Source organism: Ovis aries, chromosome 1 (assembly GCF_016772045.2).
Source record: "Ovis aries strain OAR_USU_Benz2616 breed Rambouillet chromosome 1, ARS-UI_Ramb_v3.0, whole genome shotgun sequence".
Classification (NCBI taxonomy): domain Eukaryota; kingdom Metazoa; phylum Chordata; class Mammalia; order Artiodactyla; family Bovidae; genus Ovis; species Ovis aries.
This window is the reverse complement of record NC_056054.1, coordinates 84,750,491-84,777,668: the sequence shown is the minus strand read 5'-3', so window position 1 is coordinate 84,777,668 and position 27,178 is coordinate 84,750,491. Positions and strand designations below refer to the sequence as shown.

Genomic DNA, 27,178 nt, shown 5'->3' with positions numbered 1-27,178 from the left:
CCCCTGCATTGGCAGGCAGATTCTTTACCACTGTGCCACCTGACTTTTCCAAAATAGTTATTTCCAGCCTAGACCAACTTCCCAGATAGTTGGTGAGACTTCATCCAAACCGATACATGCAACTGCCTTCTTAATGTCTCCACTTGGACATTTAATAGATATCTCAATTTTAACACATTCAAAACTGAGCTCATAGGTTATCCTTCCCAAATCTGCTACTTACATAAGCAGCCAGCCCTATATTTTGATAAATGACAACTCCATTCCACCAATTGCTTTGATCAAAATTCCTGGAGTTGTTCTTGATACCAATCTTTTTCTCATTCCCTTCCCCTCCCCACCCCCATAACCAACCAATCAGCAGATCCTCATGACTACTCTTTGAAAATACATTCTACATCTCACCATCTCATTCTTAGTACTTGGATTACTGCTGTTGTTCTCAAACTGCTTTGCTGGCTTCCATCCGTGTGATGGTCTCCCCGACACAGCAGCCAAAGTAACTGGTTCCAAACTTAGATTAGGTCATGACATCCCTTTGCCCATAATCCTAATGACTTCCTGCCTCATTCAGAATAAAAGGCAGAATTACAGTTCATTTATTCCCAATTGATACGGCCCCTGGCTTCCCAGGGATTCTCTACTGTCACACTCCTCGCTCACTGTACAATGCCTCCGCGTTGCTCTGAAAACTTGCCAAGCACTTCCCCAGGGCCTTTGCACTTGCTGTTTCCTCTGACCTACCCCTCCCCCAGATTTCCCTGTGAATTGCTGCCTCACTTTGTTTTTAGGTCTCTGCTCAGAGAAAATATCTGAAATAACAGTTCTTGACTCAAACACATTAATCTCCCCCTCCTCCTATTTAAAGTTTTGGAGTATTTAGAGTATCTGAAAATTATGTTAAAAATTTCTGCCCTATATTTTGAATGTAAATACGTGCATGCAGAGTGTGTCCATTTTGTTCACAGAGGTAAACAGAACTCAACACATCACCGAGCATATACTAAGCACTCAAAATATGTTGAATGAATGAATCAGTGAGTCAGTGAATCAGTGAGGATCCTGAAGCATCTTCTTTTGGAAAACAGAGGAAGACACAGAGGAAGGTCATGCTTAAATTCATTTCAAAAGCCATAAGAGTCTGGCTATATTCCATATATTAAAGAGTTCAGAAAAACAGCAGTCATATATCAAGCTGTAACTGAGTCAGTAAATATTTTAGTTGAGAGTTGACTATATGTCTATACAGATCAAGTTCAGTAGGAAAAAGGAAATTCTCAAAAAATTGCTATGGTTTTACCCAGCTTTTCCATCTCAAATCACACTGTAGACTCTATTTTATTTTTCAGGTATGTTTTGACTACTGCGGACAAGCTAAAACATTTGCATAGTATGGCACAGCAATGCATTTTGATTGAGAACCACCTTATACCAGGGGACAACAAGAATGAGGCCCAGGCCTAAAGAGTATGGAGCTGAGTTTCTCAACCTCAGCACTACTGACATCTGGGGCAAATAATTATTGGTTTTCCTAAATGTAGGCTATTGAGAAGCATTCCTGACCTCTACCCACTAGAGGCAATAGCAACTCCTAAGCTGTGACAACCAAGAGTCCCCTGGGAGAGCAAATCCCTCCATGTGACATACATGACATCATAAAAGGCAGTTGCGATGATATGTTACTTAAGAACTGGCTGATGCACGCTTCTAAGTTGTTTCAGTCATGTCCGACTCTTTGGGACCCCATGGACTGTAGTCCCCCAGGCTCCTCTGTGCATGGGATTCTTCAGGCAAGAATACTGGAGTGGGTTGCCATGCCCTGCTCCACGGGCTCCTCCTGACCAAAGGACCGAACCTGCATCTTCTGCAACTCCTGCATTACAGGTGGATTCTTTACCACTAAGCCACCCAGGAAGCCCTAAGAACTGGCTCGTTAAGAGCAATAAAAGCTAGCAGTGTTTCAGCAGAAGGAGAGTTCAAAGTTGTCAAAGATTAGGAGAGAACCAAATCTCTTCTAAGGTTTAAAGACTTTCTGACTGGAATTGGCTGGGGAAGGCCTCGGTAGGTAGGAGTTACAGAAAAAAGAAAAAAGGTTAGAGAGAAAGAATAAAAGAAAAAGAATATTAAGACTAGGAGAAGGGGTAAATGTCTTGGTCTCTTCTTTCTTACTACTCCCCATGTTTCCTCCAATTCCATTATTATTTTACCTATGTACTGTAATACAAGATACATCACAGAAGATAAGATAATGGACCCTGAATGTGGCATCAGTCAGTCAGTTCAGTTCAGTCACTCAGTCGTGTCCGACTCTTTGCGACGCCATGAATCACAGCACGCCAGGCCTCCCTGTCCATCACCAACTCCCGGAGTTTACTCAGACTCACATCCATCGAGTCAGTGATGCCATCCAGCCGTCTCATCCTCTGTCATCCCCTTCTCCTCCTGCCCCCATTAATTTTGGGGCCAAGTGAGGAAAGCTTATTCAAAGTCAGAGCTGGTGAAAATTAATTTTAGTCACTCAAAAAGAGAGGATTTGGGGAAAAGACTTTAGGTGAAAGAATTGTAATTCTTAAAAAGCAGTTTCCGTTCACTACATTAGCAGAGTCACCAAGCCTCCAGGGGCTACCCCCAGGCACGGGAATAAAGTGGCTGCAGCATTTTCCTGGTTCCTACCTCACCCCCAGACCTGTCTTGCAACCTTATGTACCTTTTGAAGCCCTTCCATATATATTATTTGATAACAGTGTGGATTATTCTATGATATCTCTAATTCACTAGGTGGCTTCTTCTTGCCTCTGGAGATGTGTTCAGATCTCATTAGTACTGTGATGCCCAAGAAACTAGGGATTCATAATGCAGGGTCCAAATTTCAAGTCAAGAGGCCTCTTGTATATGCAGTCTTTGACATGACAGAAAAGAGAAGGGTTCTGTAAAGGTTCTAATGGTTCCTTTCTCCTTCACCTCCTTGGTTTCTCTGTAGGTCTGCCTATCACAGGTAAGGAGTGACATCACTACCATGGTGTCAATGACTGCAGTAAGCTACGTACACATGCCCAAATAGGTGGTTGCTCTGTTCCTGAAGAACTTAGTTCTCCAAATTTCAAACCCATTTGGATACCTCTTTAAAGGGTACTGTCAGTGTTTGCTATGTAAAAGCACATCGTGAGGGAAGTTTAAGACATGCTTTATATCCTGTCAGTTTCCCTTTCCCATCTTCTGCCCAGCTTCCTCCTTTACTGGATATGCCACGGCAGGACCAGTTCAAGTTGATTAAAGTCTGGAAAATGATTTGACTCTTTTCAGTAAGGAATAGGGAAGCTGTAATTATCATTTTCACCAAGTGGGTCAAACCAAATCCATATATTGTTAATAAATACATTTCTTTGTAAGAGATGTTTTATGAAAAACAAAAATAACCACGTCCCCCCCCCCAAAGAAACATGACATGTACCCAACAGTCAAGGATGGAAAACAAGACACCTGTCACATAGGACATTTAAAGGAAAATGGTGAAATAAAAACAGGAGTCTTTATGTTTCCTGAAAAATCTTCAGTCTGTGAAGATGTGATGACAGATGCCAGCTGGAATGGGCCATTCATGAGTCACAGACGAGATTCTGCTCACTTTCATTTGAAGAAAGTAACGTAACGATTATTTTTGGGTCATAATCAACGCTAAATCCAGTGTAGCTCTTCACTGGTATTTGTTCAAATTCCGTTCAAACAATGTTGGGAAGTGGAAATTCCAAGGTATGTCATTTGTCAAATGGGCACCATACATGAACCTGCCATTCTGTTCTCATGAAAAGCGTTCTTGAAACTCACTGTGAGTTTCCTTAGTTTCAATGCAAATGAGTAACAATGTTAATAGCTCTAACATTCATGTTCTAAACAGGAACCTAAAGTGTTATAATTCTGATTTGCACATTAATCTTTCAGAAAACAAATATTGCAGCATTTTAAATTTGCAGCAGTCAAATTTCCAAGTGAAGCTTTTTCTCCTCTTATGACAGTACTCAGTACTATTTGATGCATTGATCATTATCAATCAACATGCCTCACCAATAAGCTGATGGGTACACTTCACAGATATTCCAGATTCATACAGTGCAATGTTTCACAACACATAACACCATGAAATCACTGTATGAATCCAAGAATTCCTACCTCTCTTGTGGTTTGCAACTTGAACAGAAGAAACTGTTGACAAAGCTAATTTGGGAGCAACTGGATAGGTTTAAAAGAATGAACAGCGCATTAGAAACAACAGAGAAAAAGTTCAAATTGTAATTATTTATCATCAACCCACTTGAAAAGTAGATACTCTTTGTATCTGTTGCCTCTGGGAGTTTATTTCAATCACAGAGAAAGCTTGTATTTGGCTGAAAATGGTTTGACTTTGTTGTTAATAAAGTTTGGAAGCTTTATTTACAGATGCAAAAAGAATTACCATTTAAATAAATAATCCAGTTATGCAGATTATTTCAATAACATTATGGATATAAGGATCCTCTATTGTCTTTCTCTTATAATAGTAGTTGAGTTGTTGAATTAATTAGTAACATCATTAACTCAATTCACCATGTCTTTCTCTCTGTGTAACAGTAGCCCATCTGCATATAAACCAGTTAAATTACTTTTGCTGAACTGATTAGACATCACAGAACATAGTTAACAATGGTCAACCATTTAGCAGAACCTGGATCTCAGCCTCAGAGTCAATTGGAACCTGTCTTTCAAAAATGTAGTCTTTTCCTAACAATTGTTACTTTTATGATACCAGTTTGTTAATTGCAGGAATTTTTAAGTTTGCCTGCTTTTGTTTTTCAGTTATTCATGAATAGCCACTTGTGAAAGTAGCAAAAACAGGATAGAGCTTGATGCTTTCTGCAGATGTTGACCAGATAAATTACACCTGCACAGAACTGACCTCTGACAGACAGTACACTTTTAGCTAAAATTTCAAGTTCAAGCACTGTATTCAACTGTGCACCTCTCAAATAAATTTATTTGAACTCATTATCTACATTCTAAAAACTGCAACTAATATTAACTAAAGATTATTTCTGAAAGCTTTTAGTCTTGTGACACTCAGAAAATGTAGCAAAAATAATAAAAGGGTCTCTTTCAGGTTTTGAACAATGTATATCTTGTTCAGCACAAAACTCAAGTTTTCAACAATGCATAATCTTGTTCAGCAGAAAACTCACTGTGAAGTGTTAAGTCTTAGATCCTGTCTTGTATAATTTGTTGAGCTATGAAATTCAATGGGAAATACTGAGTGACATTTCACTGAAGATGCTCTCATTGAACTTGCCAAGGAGCAAAGGCGCTAAACCTCCCCACAGTCTTCACAAAATTATACGAATGGGGTGAGCTTGATCTGTATTTCTTCTTCCACATACGTATGTAGAAATTTGAAAAAAATAATTTGGAGCAGATGATTAAGATAATTCTATTTGCTAGTAATACATGTATCTAGGACAGTCTTGATTTCATCACTCTGATCAAGGACTGAAAAAGCAGCCCTTCCAATTTGACTCCTCAACAAATTGCTAATATATTTTGTTTTGCTTAGCAGCTATTTCCTGGTCTCTCCTTTTGCTTATTTCCTCTTCCATCTGTGTTCATTAGAGCTTAAAAGGAACATCCTGTATATAACAAAGGAAGGTGGAAGCCAAAGATGTGCCTTTTTTTGTGCGTGTGAGAAGAAAAGATGCAAAAGAAGACAACTTTCTATTAATATGAACTATTTATACATGGCTATATATATCCATAGGCTAGATGTTAATGTAATTTTAACATTACACTGCATCTGATGAATTTGATTGGCCAGTTTTTAAAGGTTCTATTTTTTCCTCTGTAATCACACTGCTGTCTTCAGTTTCCTTTATTTATTTATTTATGATGTTAGAAGTCAGAAAATAATTACGGCTCTAAGGATAGAAAGAAAACAGGTTGTTCTTAATCCTAACAGAAATTATTAATTGATACAGGATTAAAAGAGGGAAAGCCTCGACAGAGAAAATACACTATGATGTAGAAGGGAAGAGGAGCGGGAGAGTGGGAGAGAAAGATCCAAATTCCTGTCAATCAATATGGAACCATAGTTTTAAAAAAAAGCAAAAAACAGGTCTCTTCGGGGTTGCAGTACTGCCTTCACTATTTTCCCTAACCCTCAATACAACTAAACTACCAGTTAGTTTACTTAAGCAAAGCAAAAAGGAGACAGTGAGGACATCTGAGCCACTCAAAAGTTTTTAAGATGTATTATTTATACTCCCCACTGCGACGGCAACAAACACTAGACTTCTCTTGGGACTGGCTGACATTCAATGTAAACTTGATAAAGGTCTTATAGCTTCCATGCCATCTAATCTTTCCTACACTTGTTGCTAGAATACTTCTGGGACACTTCATATTAGAAAAAATATTTGAGTTATGATTTTTTTCAAAGGCATGACATTGATGATAATGCTCTTATTTAGTGCTTAAAAAAATAGAATGTGGGATTTCCCCCCTAAACGTGGGATTTTATATCAGTAGGAATTTGACATGCTCCTACCTTGGTTGGGGTTAGAAACCTCAAGGGAAGAAATATTCGGCCATTTCCTATTAAACTTTGGAGGATCTGTATGCATCAGGAAAAATCAGGGTTTGTTATATTCAGCTAGATTACCCTTTGGTTTAAACAGAAAACTAAATGGACAAAGACACAAACCACACATCTGCTCTTTAACTTGGCTGTGATGCACTTAACACAACATGACTCCCACACCAGACAAAAGCAAGCAATTGATGATTCCCAAAACATTGAATGGACATTAAATATATAGCCCGTTCCCTAACAAAGCTATATGTATTAACTTTTGTAATAAAGTAGAGTGTTCTTACAAATAACTAAATAGGGACTTCAGCAATTCAAATCATTATATAAAGCTGCTGCCTGAAACTGGAAGATAACGGGAAAGAAATAATTTCTCACTTGAGAATTCCATTCTCTGCAATTTATATTTACAGATATGAGCTGGTTACATTAGTCTTCAGGAGAGATTCTTTAGGGTATGTTTTAAGTGTGAGCCATTATCTCTGCAAAGAAGTGGATTTATTTCCTATTTGTTTTTACGCAATTTCTCAGAGAAAGAAAGAGAAGGATTACTGGTGATTCTGGCTTAAGGAAAACAGACCAAGGTACTCTGATCATATCTCAGGTTTGTATGTATGGGTGTGTATATGTTTTCGTGACATTTTTAACTGAAACTGTATCTCCAAAGTTTTTGGTTCCAATCCAGAAATAATGATAAACATTGTAAATTTAAGAATTAATGTTATTTTTTCCTTAGATTCACCCATGTTTAAAAAGAAATGACTGGAAAAGCAGGAAAATAACCAGAGTGCTTTAAAACTATTTTTGCTAAGGTACATAGAACATAACTATTAAAGCAGCCATTTCATGACTCAAATCTGCCATTCACTGAGATCAAAACTGTATTTCTAGTGTGATCCTTTGAGGCCATCCAAGTCCACAAGGAGAGTTCTTGCCTCTAAACTGCTATAGCATGTGACCTCCTGTGTTCCTTATTTTTCATGGATATGTGGATAAATTTTATGTCTACTTCTTGTCTCTGTAATTAACTTGAATCCCTTTGAGAAAGGGCAAAGACTTCCAGAAGGAAATATTTAATAACTGAGTAATTGATATAAAGTGGCTGCTGCTGCTAAGTCGCTTCAGTCGTGTCCGACTTTGTGCGACCCCATAGACGGCAGCCCACCAGGCTTCCCTGTCCCTGGGATTCTCCAGGCAAGAACACTGGAGTGGGTTACCATTTCCTTCTCAAACCATGGAAGTGAAAAGTGAAAGTGAAGTCGTGTCCAACTCTTAGTGACCCCATGGACTGCAGCCCACCAGGCTCCTTTGTCCATGGGATTTTCCAGGCAAGAGTGCTGGAGTTGGGTGCCATTGCCTTCTCTGATCAAGTGGGTAGGCTACTGTAAACAGGTATTATCAGACTGTTTTCCTCATAATTAGATTATAGTGAATAACATTCTTGCAAGACACGGAACTTTCACTGTAACTTTGGCTTTTTAATATTTATTAGAAAAGCTGATCTACTGTTGCTCTGTGTGTATGTTACATCCACGTAAAAGCAAAGGGTTAGATATCGCTGTATCTTCAAAATTTATGAATTTTGAAATTATGAAAAAAAGAATTCTGAAATTATGAAAAAAGAATGTAATAATTGTCCACATCTGTAGGTGTTACTAAGTAAATAGATATTTGGTAATATGTAGGCAAGATATGCAAGTTATTGACTGAATATTACTTTCCATGTGAGTACTTTGGTGATGGGGAGAAATGGAATTAACAGAACAAGCCTACTTGTGATAGTCACTTTGAAAAACAAGTGATTTTTAGAAATTGTTTATTTAGAAAAAATTTCAAGTCACTTATAGTTTTATATAGAAAATATATTTATGTATGTTATTAGCATCAAATTAGGAACAATTTAGTTCTCTGAAATGGTTTTCTCCATCTTTATCTGTAGGAGAGGTAAATATAGGTCATATCTGGGGGTGCTGCTTGCAAGTTTAATGTTAAGTATTCAGTGGCTTGGTTTACCTGATGAAGTGAAAGTAATACTATAATTAATCATTTTGCTATTAAGCTCTGCCAGGAAATTTTAAGTGAAGACAAAATTTTACACTAAACCAATTTAGAAGTGAGTTTTGAAAATTAACTTTATAAATTAAGCTCTATTCCATATTCTAGTATAATAAATCTTTGTTTAGGCCTATATTTTATATTTATACTCTTTTATGATTTTCCTCCAAGATACTGAGGTTCCATATTGAGGCTCTTCCTACATATATAAAAAACTAATGTAGGTGATTCTACTTTTGAATTGTTAACTGCTTGACCTGTATGAAATTATCAAGAGATACACCTCAGTTATAATCTGATTCCTACCTAGAAGGTAATTTTCTTCTGTATTATGTACTTATGATAGTTTCTTGGGGAAGAGGAGAGTGTAGCTTTTCTATTTTCTTTGAAATACAGACTCTTTTTTCCAAATGATTTTCATTGGGTGGGATGCCTAACCTTCCTGAAAAATTAAAACTCACAATCACCAGCATTTACTTAGAAATCCTAACCTAATCTATACATGTCTCTAGTGGGACAAAATTTTACGTGTGATATCTCTTCCTTGGGAGGAAAAATGTCTTGAAAAAATATATTGAAATGTGTGGACCCTTAACTCCTATAGCATGGTACTGTTTGTACATGTTTTAATATTTGCTCATCATAGAATTTTCAAATTTAATATCTCATCTTAAAATTTTGAATTTTTATTTTGTCTTATAACTGCAAAGGCAAGCAAGAAAACTTTCAATCAGCCAGTTACTATTTGGCTACTCTTGTTACTCAAAGATCCTGGCACATATAAATATTCAATCAATATTACTAACGTTTAATTCCAAGAAGTAAATTAGGCACATTGGAGGGTAAGTTAATTATATAATTAAGACAAATTCTATGTTATCATATTCAATTCTAATAAAAGTCCTTGCATAACATGAAGCCTCTGAGAATTTTTAGCCAGTGGCCATTGATTTCAAATAGTTAAGAGACTGCAAACAGAAAAAAAAGTACAACACATCAAAAGCGTTGGTACTACCTCTAGGTGAACTATTGCAGAATTTTAAAATTCCATTCTTTCATGAATTTACTAAGAAGTATCTTCGTGTCCATATGAAGGTCTCAAAGTGTTAGTATGTTGCAAGGCAAAAAGTATTAGGAATCAGAAGTTAAAGGATCTGGTCCCAGTTCTGGTAAGTAGTTGTCAGGCAGTTAATTCCCTGGACTTCAGTTTCCTTATCTGTAAGGTAAAGGTGCTGGACTAAAAGATGTCTGTGTTTTCTCTCAGCCATGAAGTTCTATCACCCCAATGGTTCTTTTATGACCTAGCGGTGTCACGCTGAAATTCATGGAAGGATAAAGCCCACTGGAATGAGGTACATGTTCTTTGTAGAATCTAGGGGATTCAGGGGATTAAGAATCCCTTGTGTGGAAGGAAAAATTATTGCTACACATTGTAACTGTGGACCTGTGACTATCATAGTGAAACCCACTCTGGAGTTGAGAAATTATTACTGAGGTAAGGGGAAGGATCATCATATGTGTCCAGTGGGATTGTAGATGGCCAATCCTTCAAAAATAGCCTGATCCCACAAACCTGGAAAAATGGACTAAACATGTATTGATGATCTTCAAAAATAGCCTCTTATGGAAATTCCTAGTTCTCAAGGATCCTGATCCCACAAACCTGGAAAAATGGACTAAGCGTGTCTTGACGATCTCACCTTAGCTCGGTGAAGGTGGAGACCAAAGATTGCATACACCAAAACTATCCCCCCTTTACAAAGAAAAAGAATATCTGAAATGCCCATCATATACTATTACTCTATTGTCATTGATAAATTTTCAAATTACATCTTTGGGAAGCCTAGGCAACATCTACGGAGGGTAAATTTATTTAAGATAGGCTGCATGTAAATAGAACTAGGACTGGATTTAAATCCGAGTTTTATCGCTTGGACAAGTTTCTTAACTTCTCTGTGTCTAAGCTTTCTTGTATGTAAAATAGCACAATGACACTACCTGCTGGTTGTTGTCAAGGCTGAATGAGTTAATATTTGCTTGTAATTGTACTGAGCATTCAAGAAATGTTGGCTCTTTTTTTTTTTTTTTTTTTTTATTGAAGCATAGTTGAAGCACAGGGCTTCCCAGGTGGCACAGTGGTTAAGAACCTGCTGGCCAGTGCAAGAGACGCCAGAGATGCAGGTTCAATCCCTGGGTCAGGAAGATCCTCTGGAGTAGGAAATGGCAACCAGTTTCAGTATTTTTGCCTGGAAAAGTCCATGGACAGAGGAGCGTGGAGGTCCACGGGGTCACCAAGAGTCGGACGCAACTGAGCACACATAGTTGATTTTCAATGTTGTGTTAGCTCTTATTATTCTATTTAAGGTTGCTGTTGTAACAAAAAATTATTATAGCATAAACAGTTCTTACTAAACTGAAGCAGGGGTTATAATGTGCTTCCCCTATTTCTTGTAACCTTAATTGTTCCCAAAGCAAGTGATTCAGATATATTAAAAAGTTTATTTAAGATGCAACTTACTTTAGGAATAATGTGGTTCTAGGGCCTACACTGATAATACTATTGTCCAGAAAGCAACAGAAATTATTTTGGAATACTGTGGGAAAGATTTTATTTTTAACACAAAGATAATATGTAAATTTCCGAGTTTCTTTAAATTTAGGAGCACATCAGTTTAGCCTATTAATCAAATATATAACTTGCCTGAATTTCTTTTTTTTTCCCCCATTAAGGAGACTCAGAAAACTCTTACATGACAATTTGGTTGGTGACACTAAAGAGTCAGAAAAACTCAGATTCTAGTTATAAAAATGAGGCTTTGGAAGACAATTTTTCTTCTCTGTGCCCCAAGGAAAGCTCTGCACTGTAAGTTGGAGAGAAATATGTTGGAATTGCTAAACCTGACCATCTATTGCTGACACCACAGTGAATCAAGCTGAAAAGCAAGCTTGAACCAGAAGGTTAAAAACACTTCATTTACATCAGAAAGCCACTGTCTTCTATCTTACACATACCCACTTAGCATGAATTACAGGCAGCTTCCAACGCATTTTGTGGAAACCCTTTAAAACCAGAGTAAATTGTGACTATGCTTTTCCATGTACTTTTCCGCTTACAATAGTCTACTGTGTGGTATTTAATATTTAATACATTAGTCATTTACTTAAATGAGAAGGTGAATGAATTCTAGAGTCCTAGATTGGAACCTGAACGTTGAACTGGAATCCTGCCTTGGCTACTATCCAGATGACTTTAACAATTCAATTAAGCCTTAGTTGCATTGCCTATAAAATGATGATGTTGTATGAGTGCTCTTCAGTTTTCCTAAAAACACTAATTTTTACAAAACATTTTGGTTCTACAATACGGTGGGCAGCAGGGTGCCACTGCTAGAGAGGAGGTTCGTGGGCCTTCATTACACATTCTCCTTCCAGGAGTGTATGCGGAAAACGTCGGGTGGAGACAGAGTCACGGGTCCCTTTGGATTTGTAGTTATGGCTCTTGCTCCTCAGTGAGTTTTGGAAACATTACTGATGTCGATGAAGGAATGCATAGAAAACCCTAAGCTCTTCATAAAGAACCCCTGGGGCCTTGGAGCAATTCCACCATCTTTACAGTAAGCTGCCTACTCTCAGAAACACAGCGTTATTAACCTGCTGGGGAAGACCAAGTTTAATGCGATAGTGCTAAGTCTGTCCTCACGATGACACACAGAATTTTGTTTGCTTGTTTTAAGCAACTATGTCAATAAAACATTTGGAATTTGTACTGTCACAGACTATGTACAAGCAAGTTTCACAATGTGCATAGCTAAATTTCATGAACTATCCCATGTTCTATAACATCTCACATTTCCCCTCTTCCTCAGCTTTTTGAGGATGTTTATCATTGATGGTGGTAGAGGAAGGGCACATTTTAATGTAGTTTCTGTTGACCACACAGTAAAGTATCGAAAATGAACTTCGGTTTTTCTTCAGGACACTAAAATTTCCCACACAGAAACGGGTCAATGTACTAGATAGGAAAGAGTCTGAGGTCAGAGTCAATAAATATAGAAATTTTCTTTCTAACCTCTTCCATTTGGTATAATGTTGCCAGCACAGCCTTTGGAGTCAGACAGGCCTTCCTGGCCCTATTATATCTGACAAGTTACTCGGATACTTTGAGGCTGAGAGTCACCATTTGTAAAATGGAATTCTGTAGACATGTGGGGACATCTCCCAGGAAGTGGAACAGTTAGCTGGCCAGCTCCCTACTGATATTCCAAGAAGACTTCGGTGATACCTCACTCTTAGTTCACAATTACAAGTTTGAGAAAGTTCATTATAGGCCCTTTCAGAGATCTTGGTAAATCTTTGCTTAAGCTAGGAATTTTCAGATGCCCCTACAAGGAGATACCAGCAAAGGTACAGATATCAGCTCACACTTAAAAAGTGGCTTGGCATTCTAAAGATATCTGGGAAAAGGCTAATATATGAAAAAAGCCAAATCTGACCAAGGTGGGCAACTGCTGTTTGCTAAAGATGACTAAACCTCTCAGATTTTTTTTAAGCTAGGTGCTACTTCCCCATCCCCCGCATCATTGGAATATTTAATTTATTCAAGATTAAAGGAGCAGCTATGTCCTAATGTTCATTCAATTTTAGGATAACCACAAAGGTTTCATGAATGCGAAATGCTAGTTACACAAATATGAAATGGATCTGTGATGAGAATACTGGATACATGATATAATAAAGTCCCAAAGGCATTTCACCTGGGACCTTAGCTTTCCTTCTAGAACATCAGCAAACAGATCAAAATTAATGTAGCACACCATACAATCTGCCATATAGCCTCTCTAGTCAGATAATTTTTTTCTTCATTATATAAAACGTAATTACCTAAAGGGCAATTCAAATGAAACTTTTATTTGGGGGATTTAGAAGTATTAAAAGGGAACAAACAAACAAACACTGCAGCTCTCTGGATAGCATGAACAAGATTACTAATAACCCTTGAGGGGGGACATGATTAACCTTGTTATTTTCCTCACAGTCCAGGTTTCTACAGTAAATAGGTACTGAACAAAATATATTTGGATGCTGTATGGGAAACAACTTTTATAAGGTCTCCAACTGGCATCAAATGTTTTCAAGTATGAAAACATCTCTGAGCTTTCTCAACAGGCTGATGGATCCCTGCAGGTACCACTTCCTTTGTTTAATGGTCCTACCAATTAAATCAAATTAGAGATGAATTTTTAATTCTATGATGAAGGCAAGGCTCACTATAAGAGAAAGCAGGAAAGTAGAATATTTATCTTAAGTAAATTGTTATTTCAAATTGAATAGCTGAAGAGGAGGAGACAGCCAAATGCTTCCATCAATATTTTACACTTTATAAAACATGATGTCAAGCATTTGAAGGTAATTTAAGGAAACAATGTACACTTGGGTTCATAAAATGTCAACATACATCTTTTCTTTTGTTGCTAGTCTAAGAAATGGCTTTGTTTATTAAAAAAATTTCAAGTTTTTTAAAGTTGTGTTTCCTGACATGAGTTTTCAGTGGATGATCTACCTTTAACCTCTGACATGTTTATCTTTAACCTCCATCACTTGCTTTTCAGCTGATAATCCCTCACACAAAGCTACTTTGCACATTAGGCCAACTCTTGTTATTCTAATTACCATTTTTTTATAATATACTGTTTAGAGTAATTTGTGAAATCACTTGCTTTTCAGGACTAAAGATCAGATAATATCTGTTATAATGATTAGTTTATCACTTGAACAAAAACATCCACACCAAATCAAATATTAATTTGGATCATCAGCATCAACAAATATTCACTTGGATAAAATTGTGAATGTTTACTTATAAGTGCATGATATATTTTACATTGAAAAAATGAAACTTGAATGAATTACTACTGCATCAGGTAAAGAAAAAACAGAGCTCATAGGCTCAAATGGCTACAGATTTATTTTGGGATTCATTAATTGCTGAAAATATCACCAATAATTTTTCAGCCACAGCCAAAGCACATCAAAATGACTGAGTTTTAAATCAAGTACCTTTGGGATGATTGGGAAATCTATTTCCTAACAGACAACAGCAGGTACAAATGACCTTAATGGGAAATCTGTTTCAAAAACATTTTTAGCAGATGATCGGAAAGGATGACCACTCTGTCCATGCATTTGAACCTTAATATAGGGGTTGACAGTTTGAAATCTATACTGAAACCTATCAGGCCTTCAAAATTTTTAATCACTGTGTATACAGCAAATGTATGTGAACTTATGGTTACATACATCAATAATTTATGTCACAATATACATCATTCATTGTCCCTGATGATGGGAATGTCATGAGTGTTATATCTATTATCATGGCATCTTTCTATCACTTGGTGGAATTACGTTCATTGATTTCTTCCTTGGGATAAAGGGAAAAGCCCTGGTAAATGCCCAAACTTGGTTGAAAATCCAAGCGGATCTCTCTTTTCCGGCTTGTACCTTGGAAACCCCATTTCTATGCCCTCTTGAACAGGCAGGGAGTCATCTATGTATGAATTCTTGCCCATTGGAGAGTAAAGGAATCCACCATTGCACACAGAGAATACCTTATAAGTCCTTAGAAGGAATGTGCAAATGCCATTGAAGCAGGCTAGAAGATACAATCATGTTTGATGGTTTTATGGCAAATCTCTTCACTTTAAAGCCAGGCAATAAGCAAGCTAGCCATATGTGATGCTGGGTGACCCCTGGAAGTGCTTATACCATTTGCCTGAGAAATCCGAGGAAACACCCATTGCACTCCTAGCAGAACAGCCAGAGGCATCACGAAAGCAGAGAATAAGCTATCACTTTGTTTGTTAGAGGGTTTTGGTTAGACAGTAAGGAGTTAAATTTTCCTAGTTTCCTGAATAAAGGTTAGTACATTTTCCAAAGGCACAAGAAAGCATCCTTTCAGGTCACCACTGATTTCAAAATAAAACAAAGCAAAATAAAACTGGAATTTCCCGATTCAGTGTGTAAAAGGTCAACATCTGCTGATGCTCAAAGATGGGGCATGTGGTGGAGGCGGCCGAATGAGATGTCAAGTGAGCAAAACAGTTAGAAATTCCATGCAACACACGATTGACACTTGGAACAGAAACACACCCCAGCGCCAAAGAACTACTTTCCGTTCATCCATTTCTGAAACCTTTGACAGGTCAGATCACCATCTATCTCAGCTTGCTTCTGCTTGGTTCCCTTTTGCTCCAAAATGCATGTGCAAATACAACTGTCAAGGCCTGAAAGGAGCACATTGTGGCGTATTTATGTAGATAGGCAAACGCCAAGGGAGCTACTACAGCAGAAAAATTAGACTATTAGAACTGAAGTTTTCACTTGCAAGTTTGTACCACTGATGTCATTTCAACAAGATCACAAAGAGGAAGCTGCAGCATTAGGCTGGTATCTAAATGAATGTGAACACTAGTTCTATTAGTGGCTGATGTTCATTGCATTTAACATGTCTAGTGATTAATAAATCTGTGTGTAGTCCTATTCACAAGCTTAAGTAAACTGGGTTGATTAAAAAAATGGAAGACCTGATTGTGCATTTATAAGAGGCAAGAAGTTATTTTATCCAAATTATGAGGATATTGCTTTTTAAATGGTTGTTGTGTATTGGCATACTCCTACTGCTGTTCTTTACCCTTCCATCACCCTGTTGTGGCCCAGCATTTATGACAAAGACTGGGTTAAACTCTAGTGAAAATGCTTCTTTTCACTTACAGTGCATAATCTTGGCTCCCTCAGCACTTTATTTCAAATCACTTATTCAGTAGCTATTCAAAGGTTTAAACCATCAGAGAGAAAGGGAACAATATTTAAAAATATGTGAGATTTGGCTCTGAAAAGTTATGGGGCATTTCCTTAGTGAGCATTTCAAGCTTGGTGTTGGGGTGTCATTGTTTTAAATGTAAAGAGGGAGCTACAGCCTGGTTCTCCCATGGTATCTGGTAGAATGTCTTTGTAAAGGTACTACAGAAATGTTCAACAGAATGTTGAAGAGAGACTTCTCTTTTCAATTGCTGATATCGCTGCTTTTCTTGCGGGAATTTCTAGCAGCCCCATTCCTAAATTTTGCATGTATTTTTTTTATATCCCTTCTCTACCAAACTTGAACCTAAGTAGTCAGGAAAATATGGATCATTGTATTTTAGGAGGGAGCAATGGACATACTGGTTATTTTCTTTCCTTCATTTCTCCGGAAAGACTAATGATCACAAACTGACCTCTTTCAGGCCTTCACAAAGGCTAAGGTTTAATGCATTAATAAAATTCCTTCTCTCTAGTTTTGTAGTAGTTTCTCTGGGCTAACAAATATGCCTAAAGCATTCATTGGCATTCATTCTCTGCTTTCCCAAATTATGGGAGAAATCCATATACAGTCCTCGGGAGTGAGTTCCATTTGTTTGCTGGTTACTAAGTATGGGTAAATAGGACTGTTCATATTTTTGCTAAATGAGTTACAGTTATGTAAGTGATTGCACCTCTGTAAAGGTAGGCTTCATCAAAAATAGAAAAGCTGTAGCACTGCCATATCCAAGAGTTCTATATAGATAACTATTTCATCTGTGCTCTCACCATATCTGTGCAGAGAACAAACACAACAATTCAAGTCACAAAGGAAATACTTTCTTACATCAGAAATGGACACTGGGAAAATAGATCTGAGGAGCTGAACAACAAAGCCAAGCTAGCCTAGACTTGGGTTTGTGATTTTTCATTTTTGTTTTTACTTACTACCAATACTGGAAATACTGGGGATACCTGGAGAGAAAGAAAAGAATAAAGAAAAGCTGTTAGACATTTATTAGTTAAGGATATCTTAAACATCATATACAAATCTCAGAAACTTAAACACTTGGTAATAATCATATCATCAGAAAATTAACATACAAAAAACCCCAAACATATATCCAACCACTGAAACCATTTTGCTTATTCTAGAACTCCTTTAACTTATCAGAGTCGGGAAATCAGCATTCAACTTTAACAACTGGCTCAAGACAGATTCATGACATCAAACATTTTGTGCTTACCTGTAAGGTTAATGAACATTTGTATGTGGTTCAAAACAGACACTAAGTTAGGCCTGTGTTCTGGGCACCAAGCAGCAAGTATACAATGTATGTGCCTGTGCAAATATATCTACATCACGAAATCTCTCTCTTTAAACGTGTTGAGATGCATGTGTTAGAATTGAAAGTCACTTGTCATTTTATTTGATTAACTACATATTACTATCATGTTCAGTCCTCTTTTACTCGTCAGATATGTGGATTAAGCTCTGTAACAGTAAATTGAGCAGAATGCAGAATAATTCAAGAATACATTAGGTTGCATTCACATCGACCATGGGCTTCATCAATTTTTCAGCTTCTGCTTTCATTGTCAAGCTCTGCTAAGGTGGTGGAATCATTTCAGAACGTGACTGAAGATGTTATAAACGTGGACATGAATTTAGTTGTATCCAGATAAAAACTCCTAGCCAAGATCAGGGGCACAAGAGCCAGGTTATCTCAGATAGAGGCTTTGCTCTTATACTCATTGACTGTGACTTTAGGACAAGTTGCTAATGTTCTCTGTGGCTGTTTTCCACTGTTTTCCAGAGTTGTTGCAAGGATTACATACATATATATATAATATATATTTTATATGTATAATTGAAAAGCTCCAAGCATTGAGCAGGTAGTATGTGCAATAATCAACAATTTTTGCTACGATTACTATTATTGATTTAGTTGGTTCATCAAACAAGCAACACCATGATAGACACTATAAATAACAGTTAAGGATTTATATCATTTCCACCAAATCCAGACAGTGGTGTGGGTGAGAACATGAGCTGGGAATAAGAACTAAGTGAGAGTCATGCTTTGCAACTAACTAGCTGGGTGATTTCATGTAAGTTTCCAGCCTCTCTAGGCCTGTTTCCTCATCTGAAAGGGCTAATAATATCTACTGCACAGGGCTGCTGTGAGAATAGAATGAGATAATCCATAAAAATGTCTGACACATGGTACACAGTCAATAAATGATAGCTGTTAATGAGCTGTTCAGGCGTTCTCCACATCACTACAGTGTGCTAACAGGTGGTAAATGTAGGAATCATTAAATTTCTATTTTAGTATTTAATCTTTGAACAACTGCCCTCTGCTTATCTTAACTAATCACTGTACCTTACTCAGAGATTTCTAGCTTTGTAGTATTTAAAACTGAGAGCTATTTTTCTATTTCTTAGTAGGGAGGGGAGAAATTAAAGGAGAAATTAAGGAGAAATTAAAGCTTACCATGTTGTTTTAAAAAAAACCTGGAAGGAATGAAATCCTATTTTCAGTTATTAGATACATTCAATGTATCTTGATTTTAAATGCACAGAGCTTATGATGTTTCAGCTTAATTACAGATCACTAATCAACCAAAACTGGAAACTTAAACTTTAATTTTCATGTTTTACTTTGTCTGAACTGAATTTCAAGCCGCATGCAATTTCTGCAAAGGACTGCTGGATTCCTGACCATTATCTTTGCTGCATTTTGACAGTGACTTGGTACTGAATCTTTCTTTTTTTTCTTTCTTTGCAAATCCCCTGTTGAGTGAGATACGATGGCAGCATCATAATTTTAGTAGCAATTGCAGAAGCTCCAAATTTCCCCATGATTGAAAATCCGGCTCCATTGCAAGGAACTGCTTTGCCTTTGTAATCCATCAAAGAGAATGGAAGTTAGGATGGCAGGAAGAGACTTTTCAAGTGTTTTCAAACTTGCATGGAGGTGGAGGGCCATGCATAATGCAAGGCAAAGTTCTCAGGATGTTTGGCCAGACACAATAGAGAGCAAACTTGTAAGACTGTTTGATGCAGTACTTGCTGCAGCTGAATATTTTAGAAAGATGCAGAAATGTTTCTATTCCTTTGGGGACGCCAGTGCTGGGGAGAAATGCTCATTGCAGCTATACAAACCTCTCCAAGCAAGACCATTATGAGATCCTATTTCCCTCATGAAGATGTTTTCTATTACCTAACATTCGGATGCTTAAAATTCCGGCTCTTTATCATTTTGTGATTTAAAAAGTTTTGAGGTGCTGCCAGGTGAGTCACTTTCTATTCCACTGCTGTAAAATGGGAACTGCTTAGAGAAGATTTTTAAATTGCTCACTGGAATAAGATTTTTGAAGTTGAAAATACCTGAACACCAAGGGATGTCCATGAGTATATTGTCAAATGTTATTTTTCCCCCAGTGTTTCTTATTGTAATGTTCAAATACCTTGGTTTTGGTTCTCTACAAACAACTAAAGAATTTAATAACCAGTTGTATGCATTGAAAAGGCTACGAGTAAGTCATGAGAAATCTCTCAAGTGCTTAAGAAACTAAGACAGGAAGGCTACAACTCATTTCGTGAAAGGTGGGTTTCTTTGGCATCTGTAAGTGCTGAATCAATGAAGGCAATTTAATCACAGCAGTGATGGTTGCCCATAAACCACAGGAATGACAGTCAGATTATGCTCAGGAAAATTGTCTAGACATGTCTTGGTAGCTTTTTAGTGTTCCCTGCGAAGTGACAACTATTGTGTAAAGAGCATTTTTACCTTTAAAACTGAGCTCAGAAGTTATTACTTCCCTTCCTTCTTCATCTCCCTGATGTGAATTAGCCAGCGTTCTTTGTGATGCATACCTCTTTGTGCAGGCCTCTGTGAGCAACTTATCAACTTCTCTATATGACTGTTTGTGTGTTATCCTGAGACCTCTGAGAGGATGGGTGTCAGGTCTGTATCTCTACTGTCTGTCCAGGATGATGCCTACTACAGAAAAGTTGCTCAGTGCATATGTGAACAAAAATTTACCACGTGTTTCCAAAGTTTCTATCAGAGTGAAAATACCACTTTTGGTCATAGGATGATCTTTTCCCCTCTATAATGTTCCACTGAGACATTTCTCAGAGTCCAGTATTCATAAATACTTTTGTTGTCTTTGGAAGTTTCCTCCATTCTGAGAGCATATCTTGCTACACAATGTACAAGATATGCCCCTCACCACTTTGCCTTCCGGAAAACTTGGATGTCACCTTCATGCTCAACGGGGTAAATTCGTTTAATGTTTGGCTTATTTTCTTTCTCTATGTTTTTCCTCACACCTTCTTTTTATATTCCTGTTTGCATATGCTTATTTTTGTCTTTTTTCCTAAGCCAATCGGGGGAAATGCAGATTTTGTGAGTCCAAAGCAAATACAAATCAGGGAGCTCTCTTTGAGAATATTAATTTCAAAGTATAAAATCATACTAGTTTGGATGGTAAAGAATCTGCCTGCAATGCAGGAGACCAGGGTTCAATCCTTGGATCAGGAAAATCCCCTGGAGAAGGGAATGACAACCCACTCCAGTATTCTTGCTTTGAGAATTCCATGGACAGAGAAGCCTGGCCAGGCTACAGTCTATGGGGTAGCAAAGAGTTGGACACAACTGAATGACTAACATACACACACGTAAGAGATGATTTCACCAGACATGAAATTAATGTTTTTATAGCTTAGAAGGAGTCTAGTGAGGGACCCTGTAATTTAAGCTTCACTAGCTTAAATCTATCTCTGAAATAATCTCAGAAACATTTGGGAAAGACAGATGATAGGTAGATAGGACGAAGGAAAAAAGGAAGGTATCAGATAAACTAATTCGGAAACAATGACAAAAAATGGAGAGCTGAAACAGAGCTAAGAAATAATCTTACTCAGCCCTTCCACTTTACAGAAGAGGAAATGGAAGGCACAAATAGAAGCAAGGGCTTCATCCTATTTGACCCTTTATAGTCAACACTGGCCCAGGTAAATCCTAATCCCTGTCTACTGAGACACTGCCAAACTTATACTGAGGCAATGAAACACAGGTATGAACGAGCTTTAAGGAAAGGTTCTGCAGTGTGTGATATATGAGCTTAGGACTTCTGCTTCTTCCAGAAGAGAAATGCTCCTTCAGTCAGAGCCACACATAAACGCTGAGGAAGCCAAAGGACCAAAAGAAGGTGAAGGTGCTAAGCTTGCTGCTGTTGTTCAGGTGCTCAGTTGTGGCCGACTCTTTGTAACCCTATAGACTGCAGCAGGCTAGGCTCCTCTGTCCTCCACTATCTGCTGAGATAAGCTTGTAGGTACTTGCAATCTTTCCCTCCTCAACCAGGCCTCCCCACTACCATATTTACTTAAAATTTTTCTTTTTAAGGAATTCCACTGCAGTTGGGGCATGAGAACCTGGTGGAATGATACAATTTGTTATTTTCTCCTTCCTCCTCCTCTTGCTGCCTGCATCCTCCCCCTCCTACTCTTTCCCTCTTCCTTCTTCTCCTCTACCCCTCCTCCTTCTTCTTCTTTATCCTCTCCCTCCACTTCTCCTTCTCCTCCTTCTTCTTTCAATTATACTAACCTTTCCACCAAGTATGTGGCTAAAGGGGACATAGCTAACTTTGAGAAAGTCAGCATAATGGAGTGCTCAAAAATAAACATTGATTTTTCAAAGCGGGTGAATTCAGTGCTAAAAGCCCTAACTCTTTTTGAGAATCAATGCAAGGTTCAGCAGCTTTTCACCAAGAAGAAAGCAGAAAGGAGAAGGAATCAGCATACTTTACACTGAGAAAAAATATTACCATTGTTGTGTTAGGTGGTTTGACAAAGGCCTATCAAGAAAATGACTAGATCTCCTTATAGCCAGGCTGCAGGAACTGGGAACTCTAATTCCAAAAAGCCCAATTGAAAAAGAGGGAAGTGATGAGTAAGAAAACATTCTACAGCCTCACTTGTATTCTAAAGGACGTTCTACTTCCAAAATCCATTCACCCTGCTTCCTGGTCCAACTGCTGATGACAAAGGATACAGTGAGTTGTCTCCCAGGAATTTGAAAGTGAAGCTAAACTAAGATTGCCCTCACAGAATTATACGGTAGAAACCAATGCATAAACGATCCAATCAAAGATGGTTAAGTCATCTTAGAGCAGCTGAACGGCTCTAGGACCTGAGTGTATATGACAGGTTTGACAGAGGTGATATTAGTGTCACTATATCTGAGAACTGGAAGAAAAGCTAGTCAGAAGGTAAAGCTTACAAAAAAGAACATCTTCAGGCATGCGGCAGCAGTTCTGGCCTAGCACTGTCTCAGGAACAGGGAAGGGTAGCCTGTAAACTTTCAGACCTTCAGTGACCTCTTGGCATTCGGGAGGCTGACCCTGTGGTAGGACGGATGTGTTAGGATGTTTCAGCCTGATGTCATTAGCATTCAAGTCATTTAAATTTTCTGATCCCATGCTTACCAAGCAACCTTCTGATTATTATCTGGCTTAATTACAGGGGAGAGAATACACTGATCATAAGGCCTTAAATAATCTGAGTATTATAACACTTATTTCATATTGTGGATGAATAAGTTGACATTTGGATGCAATTTATCTCTCCATATAGTTGCTGTCTCCAAAGAGAGAATTTGCTGTTTAAACTGGGATGGGTCCATGTGCTAGATTTCAGTGAAATTATAGTGATCATAACAGCTAACTTCATTGTGTGCTTAGTACGTGACTGCTACTAGTTTAATATCTTACATGCATTAATTTGCTTAATTTTTGTGACAACCCTATGATATTAATACTCTGGTTTATTTTACCAATGGGGAAAAATTCAAGCAAAAAAAGTCGCAGTCAGTTGGGAAGGAGACTGAGATTGGAATACAGAGGTCCAGGATCCAGAGCTTAGACCTCTAATAACTACTCTATACTGTTGCCCAACTTATTATAGGCCCCCTCTTTTATCTCTGGTGTGTGTGTGCATGCTCAGTTGTGTCTGACTCTTTGCAACCCCATGGACTGTGGCCCACCAGGCTTCTCTTTCCATGGGACTTCCCAGGCAAGAATACTGGAGTGGGTTGCCATTTCTTCCTCCAGGGCATCTTCCCAACCCAGGGATCAAACCTGTGTCACTTACATCTCCTGCATTGGCAGGTGGGTTCTTTACCACCTGAGAAGCCCCTCTTATTTCTAATCCTCAAAAAAAAAAATCTGAAGACACAAAAGCTTTTTTCCCAAAGTTTACCTGGATCACAACATAATATGATCTGAACTAATTTAGTGACAAAACCTGACTGAAAGGGGTATGAATGTGGTCTTCTCCTTTATCCCACTGAGTGAAAATAATCATAGGTTTGCTGCAGAAATATTAAAATATTTGATTAAGTAGGGCTACCTGATGTTCTGCTGTGAGTATTGATATAATATATATACACTGTATTACTTTTTAAATTTAAACAAAAAACTTAATTCTGAATCAGCTCTGGTCCCATCATCATCAGATAAGCTGCTGTAGACGAATAACTAGGTAGGTATTTGTTTTTATATATTGGCCATACAGTTCACGGAGGTAACACTCTGACAGATGCTCTCTTACTGTGCTGACAGAATCAGATTTTGTCTGGTGACCAGAGCCCAGCAGTGGTCAAGTCACCAAGGCTGTGAATGCCACTTAGTTGTTTATTCGCTAAGTCGTGTCTGACTCTTTGGATCCCATGGGCTGTAGCCCTCCAGGTTCCTCTGTGCATGGGATTTCCCAGGCAAGAATACTGGAGTCAGTTGCCATCTCCTTCTCCAGGGGATCTTCCCAACCCAGGGATTGAACCTGTGTCTCTTGTGTCTCCTGCATTGGCAGGCGGATTCTCTACCACTGAACTACCTGGGAAGTCACTTAGGGAGGCCTCTAAAAACCAGCCAGCCAAAAGGCCATCTCTAGATAGGTAGATGGGTCAATAGCACCCATGAAAAATGAGTGATTCTTTTTTCTATTGGTTTTTCTCTAAATCTCAGTTGATCTCTTCCTGGGGGAGAGTGAAGGCCCTTGTGTTACAATTGCTGAACTGTGAAGGTCACATACGCCAGGGGACATGGGAAGATGGATGGGAGGTCAATGCATCCACAGGCACATTTCAGGGCTACTTATTCATCCATCAAATAATTAATTCCACAAACATTTATGAAGGCCAAGAATAAAATATGGTCCTATTCTTAAATTGCTAACATTTTGGTTTCTGAAGTCAGAATGTCCTGAGTTTAAACCTTGCTTTGTCACATATTCGCTGTGGGATTTGAGGGAAACCTACATATTGATCTTTATGTGCCTATGTTTCCTTATCTATAAAACGGGGACAAAAATACTATACCTTCCATGGGGACACTGGAAAGATTTATTGCAAGAAAGGATGTAAAGCACTTCATAAAATATAAAAGGCTATGGTAAGCTTAATAAATATAGCTACCACTATAATAACTATTATTGTAATTTTGATTATAGTTAACCAGTTGTAAGTGTCCAAAAATTATCAAGAATCTAGAGAGAGAGAATGTGGAGAAGGAAATGGTAACCCACTCGAGTATTCTTGCCTAGGGAATCCTGTGCATAGAGGGGCCTGGTGGGCTGCAGTCCATAGCGTCGCACAGAGTCCATGACTGAAGCGACTTAGCAGCAGCAGCAGAGAGGGAATGACTATCCTTTGCACAGGACAATCTAGGTAGGCTGCATTGAGGAGTCGTCTTGAAGAATGAGCAGAACATCAATAGAGAATGAGGAAAAGGTGATTTTGGGAAAAGGAATGAATTCAGGGTCTTGCATGTTGACTGTGAGATCTTCACAGATAGCTGAAAAAAATTGGTCTAGGTTCACTAGATAGATTTGGGCTGTAATTGGTTTATTAATACTAAACCAATATCACTAAGAATTAAAACCAGAAGAATAGTTTAGATTATGAAGGGAAAAATCTGTAGACTGAGAAGAAGCAGGGGTGGGGAGAATGAAAATTTAAAGCAAGAGTAGAAGGGGAGTCTTTGAAGGCAAAGAAATAAAAAGCAACAATATAGGGATAAACATGAGAGATAGCAGGTTAGAGAAGACTGAATTGTTCAGACAGGTGTCAAATGGAATCTACATACCAGGAAAGGACTCAGAAAGTCATTTAACTTTAACCTGAGAAGCAATATAGTGAGATGTACAGTATTTGGGGTCAAGACATACTTGGTTCAAATTTTCCTTCTCATTTTGACTAGGTAGCTAAATGCTAAAAAAGATACTTTTCCTTCGTATTGATCAGACTCCACATCTAGAATATGAAAATAGTGGCATCTACGTTACAAAACTGTTGTGAGTATGAGATGAACTAATGCATGAAAAGCACTTAGGAAATCATCTGGATAATGACACACATGTGTACACTTGGGAAAATATAAATTGGTCAATGCAAATTTAATACCAGAGAAAATAACAGAACGCTCATCAAATTACTTTCCATCACTCAGAGGAGCCCTCGGTATTGTATAACAATTCAGGTTGGATTTCTGAACAAACAAATAATGTCAATGTCAGACCAATTTAATTTTCTTTCTTTGAAATTCTTCAAAGACCGTGTAAGTAAGAGGAAAGTAAAAGACTGAATACAGCTGAACTAGCTGGGCTTTCTGTCTGTCTCCATGACATTTCTATCAGTAAACTGAGGAAATTATTTAGATTGGCATGTCCCCAAAAGAGTGTTTCATAGAAAGTTTTTAAGGGAAAACATAGGATAAAATACATTATTTTGGATGCTCAAATTTTTTAATAAGATAATGTGAATACCTAGGGCTTCCCTGGTGGCTCAGTGGTAAAAATAACTTGCTTGCCAAGCATGAGATGAGGGTTTGATCCCTGGGTCAGGAAGATCCCCTGAAGGAGAAAATGGCAACCCGTTCTAGTATTCTTGCCTGGAGAATCCCATGGACAGAGGAGCCTGGTGGGCTACAGTCCATGGGGTTGCAAAGAGTAGCACATAACTGAGTAACTAAGCACACACACACAATGTGAATATCTAAGAGCCAGTAAAATGTACAGAATTTCCCAAAATTTTTGCCATGGAATTCTTTTAAAGGTCATAAGACACAGTTTGGCAATCAGAGGTGTAGATAATATAATCTTTTTTGAAATTATAGCTCCCAAAGGTCAATTAAGTTTTCCGCATCTGTATGTAGGGATTAGAATTTCACTCATGAGCTGGACAAGGAGAATCGAGATAATCATGATTAAGCATGAAGTTGGGCAGATTTTCTATCTTCTTGGAAGACAAATGAAATTGAAAGGACATTCAAAATAGAATTCTATTAAAAATAGAATGAAGATCAATAGGGAGAAAGAAAGATGTCTTACAGATAAAACCTAAACTTTGTAGAAAAATATGAAATATATTGATACACATAATATGTACATATGGCTTTAAAGAACTAAGAAAGCATAATGAGTCTTCTAAAGGCACAATGAATAGAAATATTATCATAAGAGTCATTATTTTTGCCTCTGCTGAGTCTATTATAATGAAAAATGATTGGATGGTAGTATTTTAGAGGGCTGGAGCTCTATATTCTTCTCTCCTGGCTCTATAAACTCCATACAAAAATGACCTTGGAGTTGCTCCAGAATTTAGAACTTCCAGG

At 37.9% G+C, this 27,178-nt stretch overlaps 1 protein-coding gene across 6 annotated transcripts in view; it reads right to left on the bottom strand.

Annotated features, from left to right (window-relative positions):
- NTNG1 (netrin G1) overlaps positions 1 to 27,178 on the bottom strand; it is a 377,746-nt gene that overhangs the window by 69,714 nt on the left and 280,854 nt on the right. For 5 of the 6 annotated variants that reach the window (XM_004002252.6, XM_012177447.5, XM_015092150.4 and 2 more), the window contains exon 5: positions 17,447 to 17,473. In XM_004002252.6, the coding sequence (XP_004002301.1) occupies positions 17,447 to 17,473 (27 nt within the window). Of the gene's footprint in view, positions 1 to 6,565; positions 6,632 to 17,446; positions 17,474 to 27,178 lie in introns of all 6 variants that reach the window. The other variant, XM_042251650.2, reaches the window with a different exon arrangement.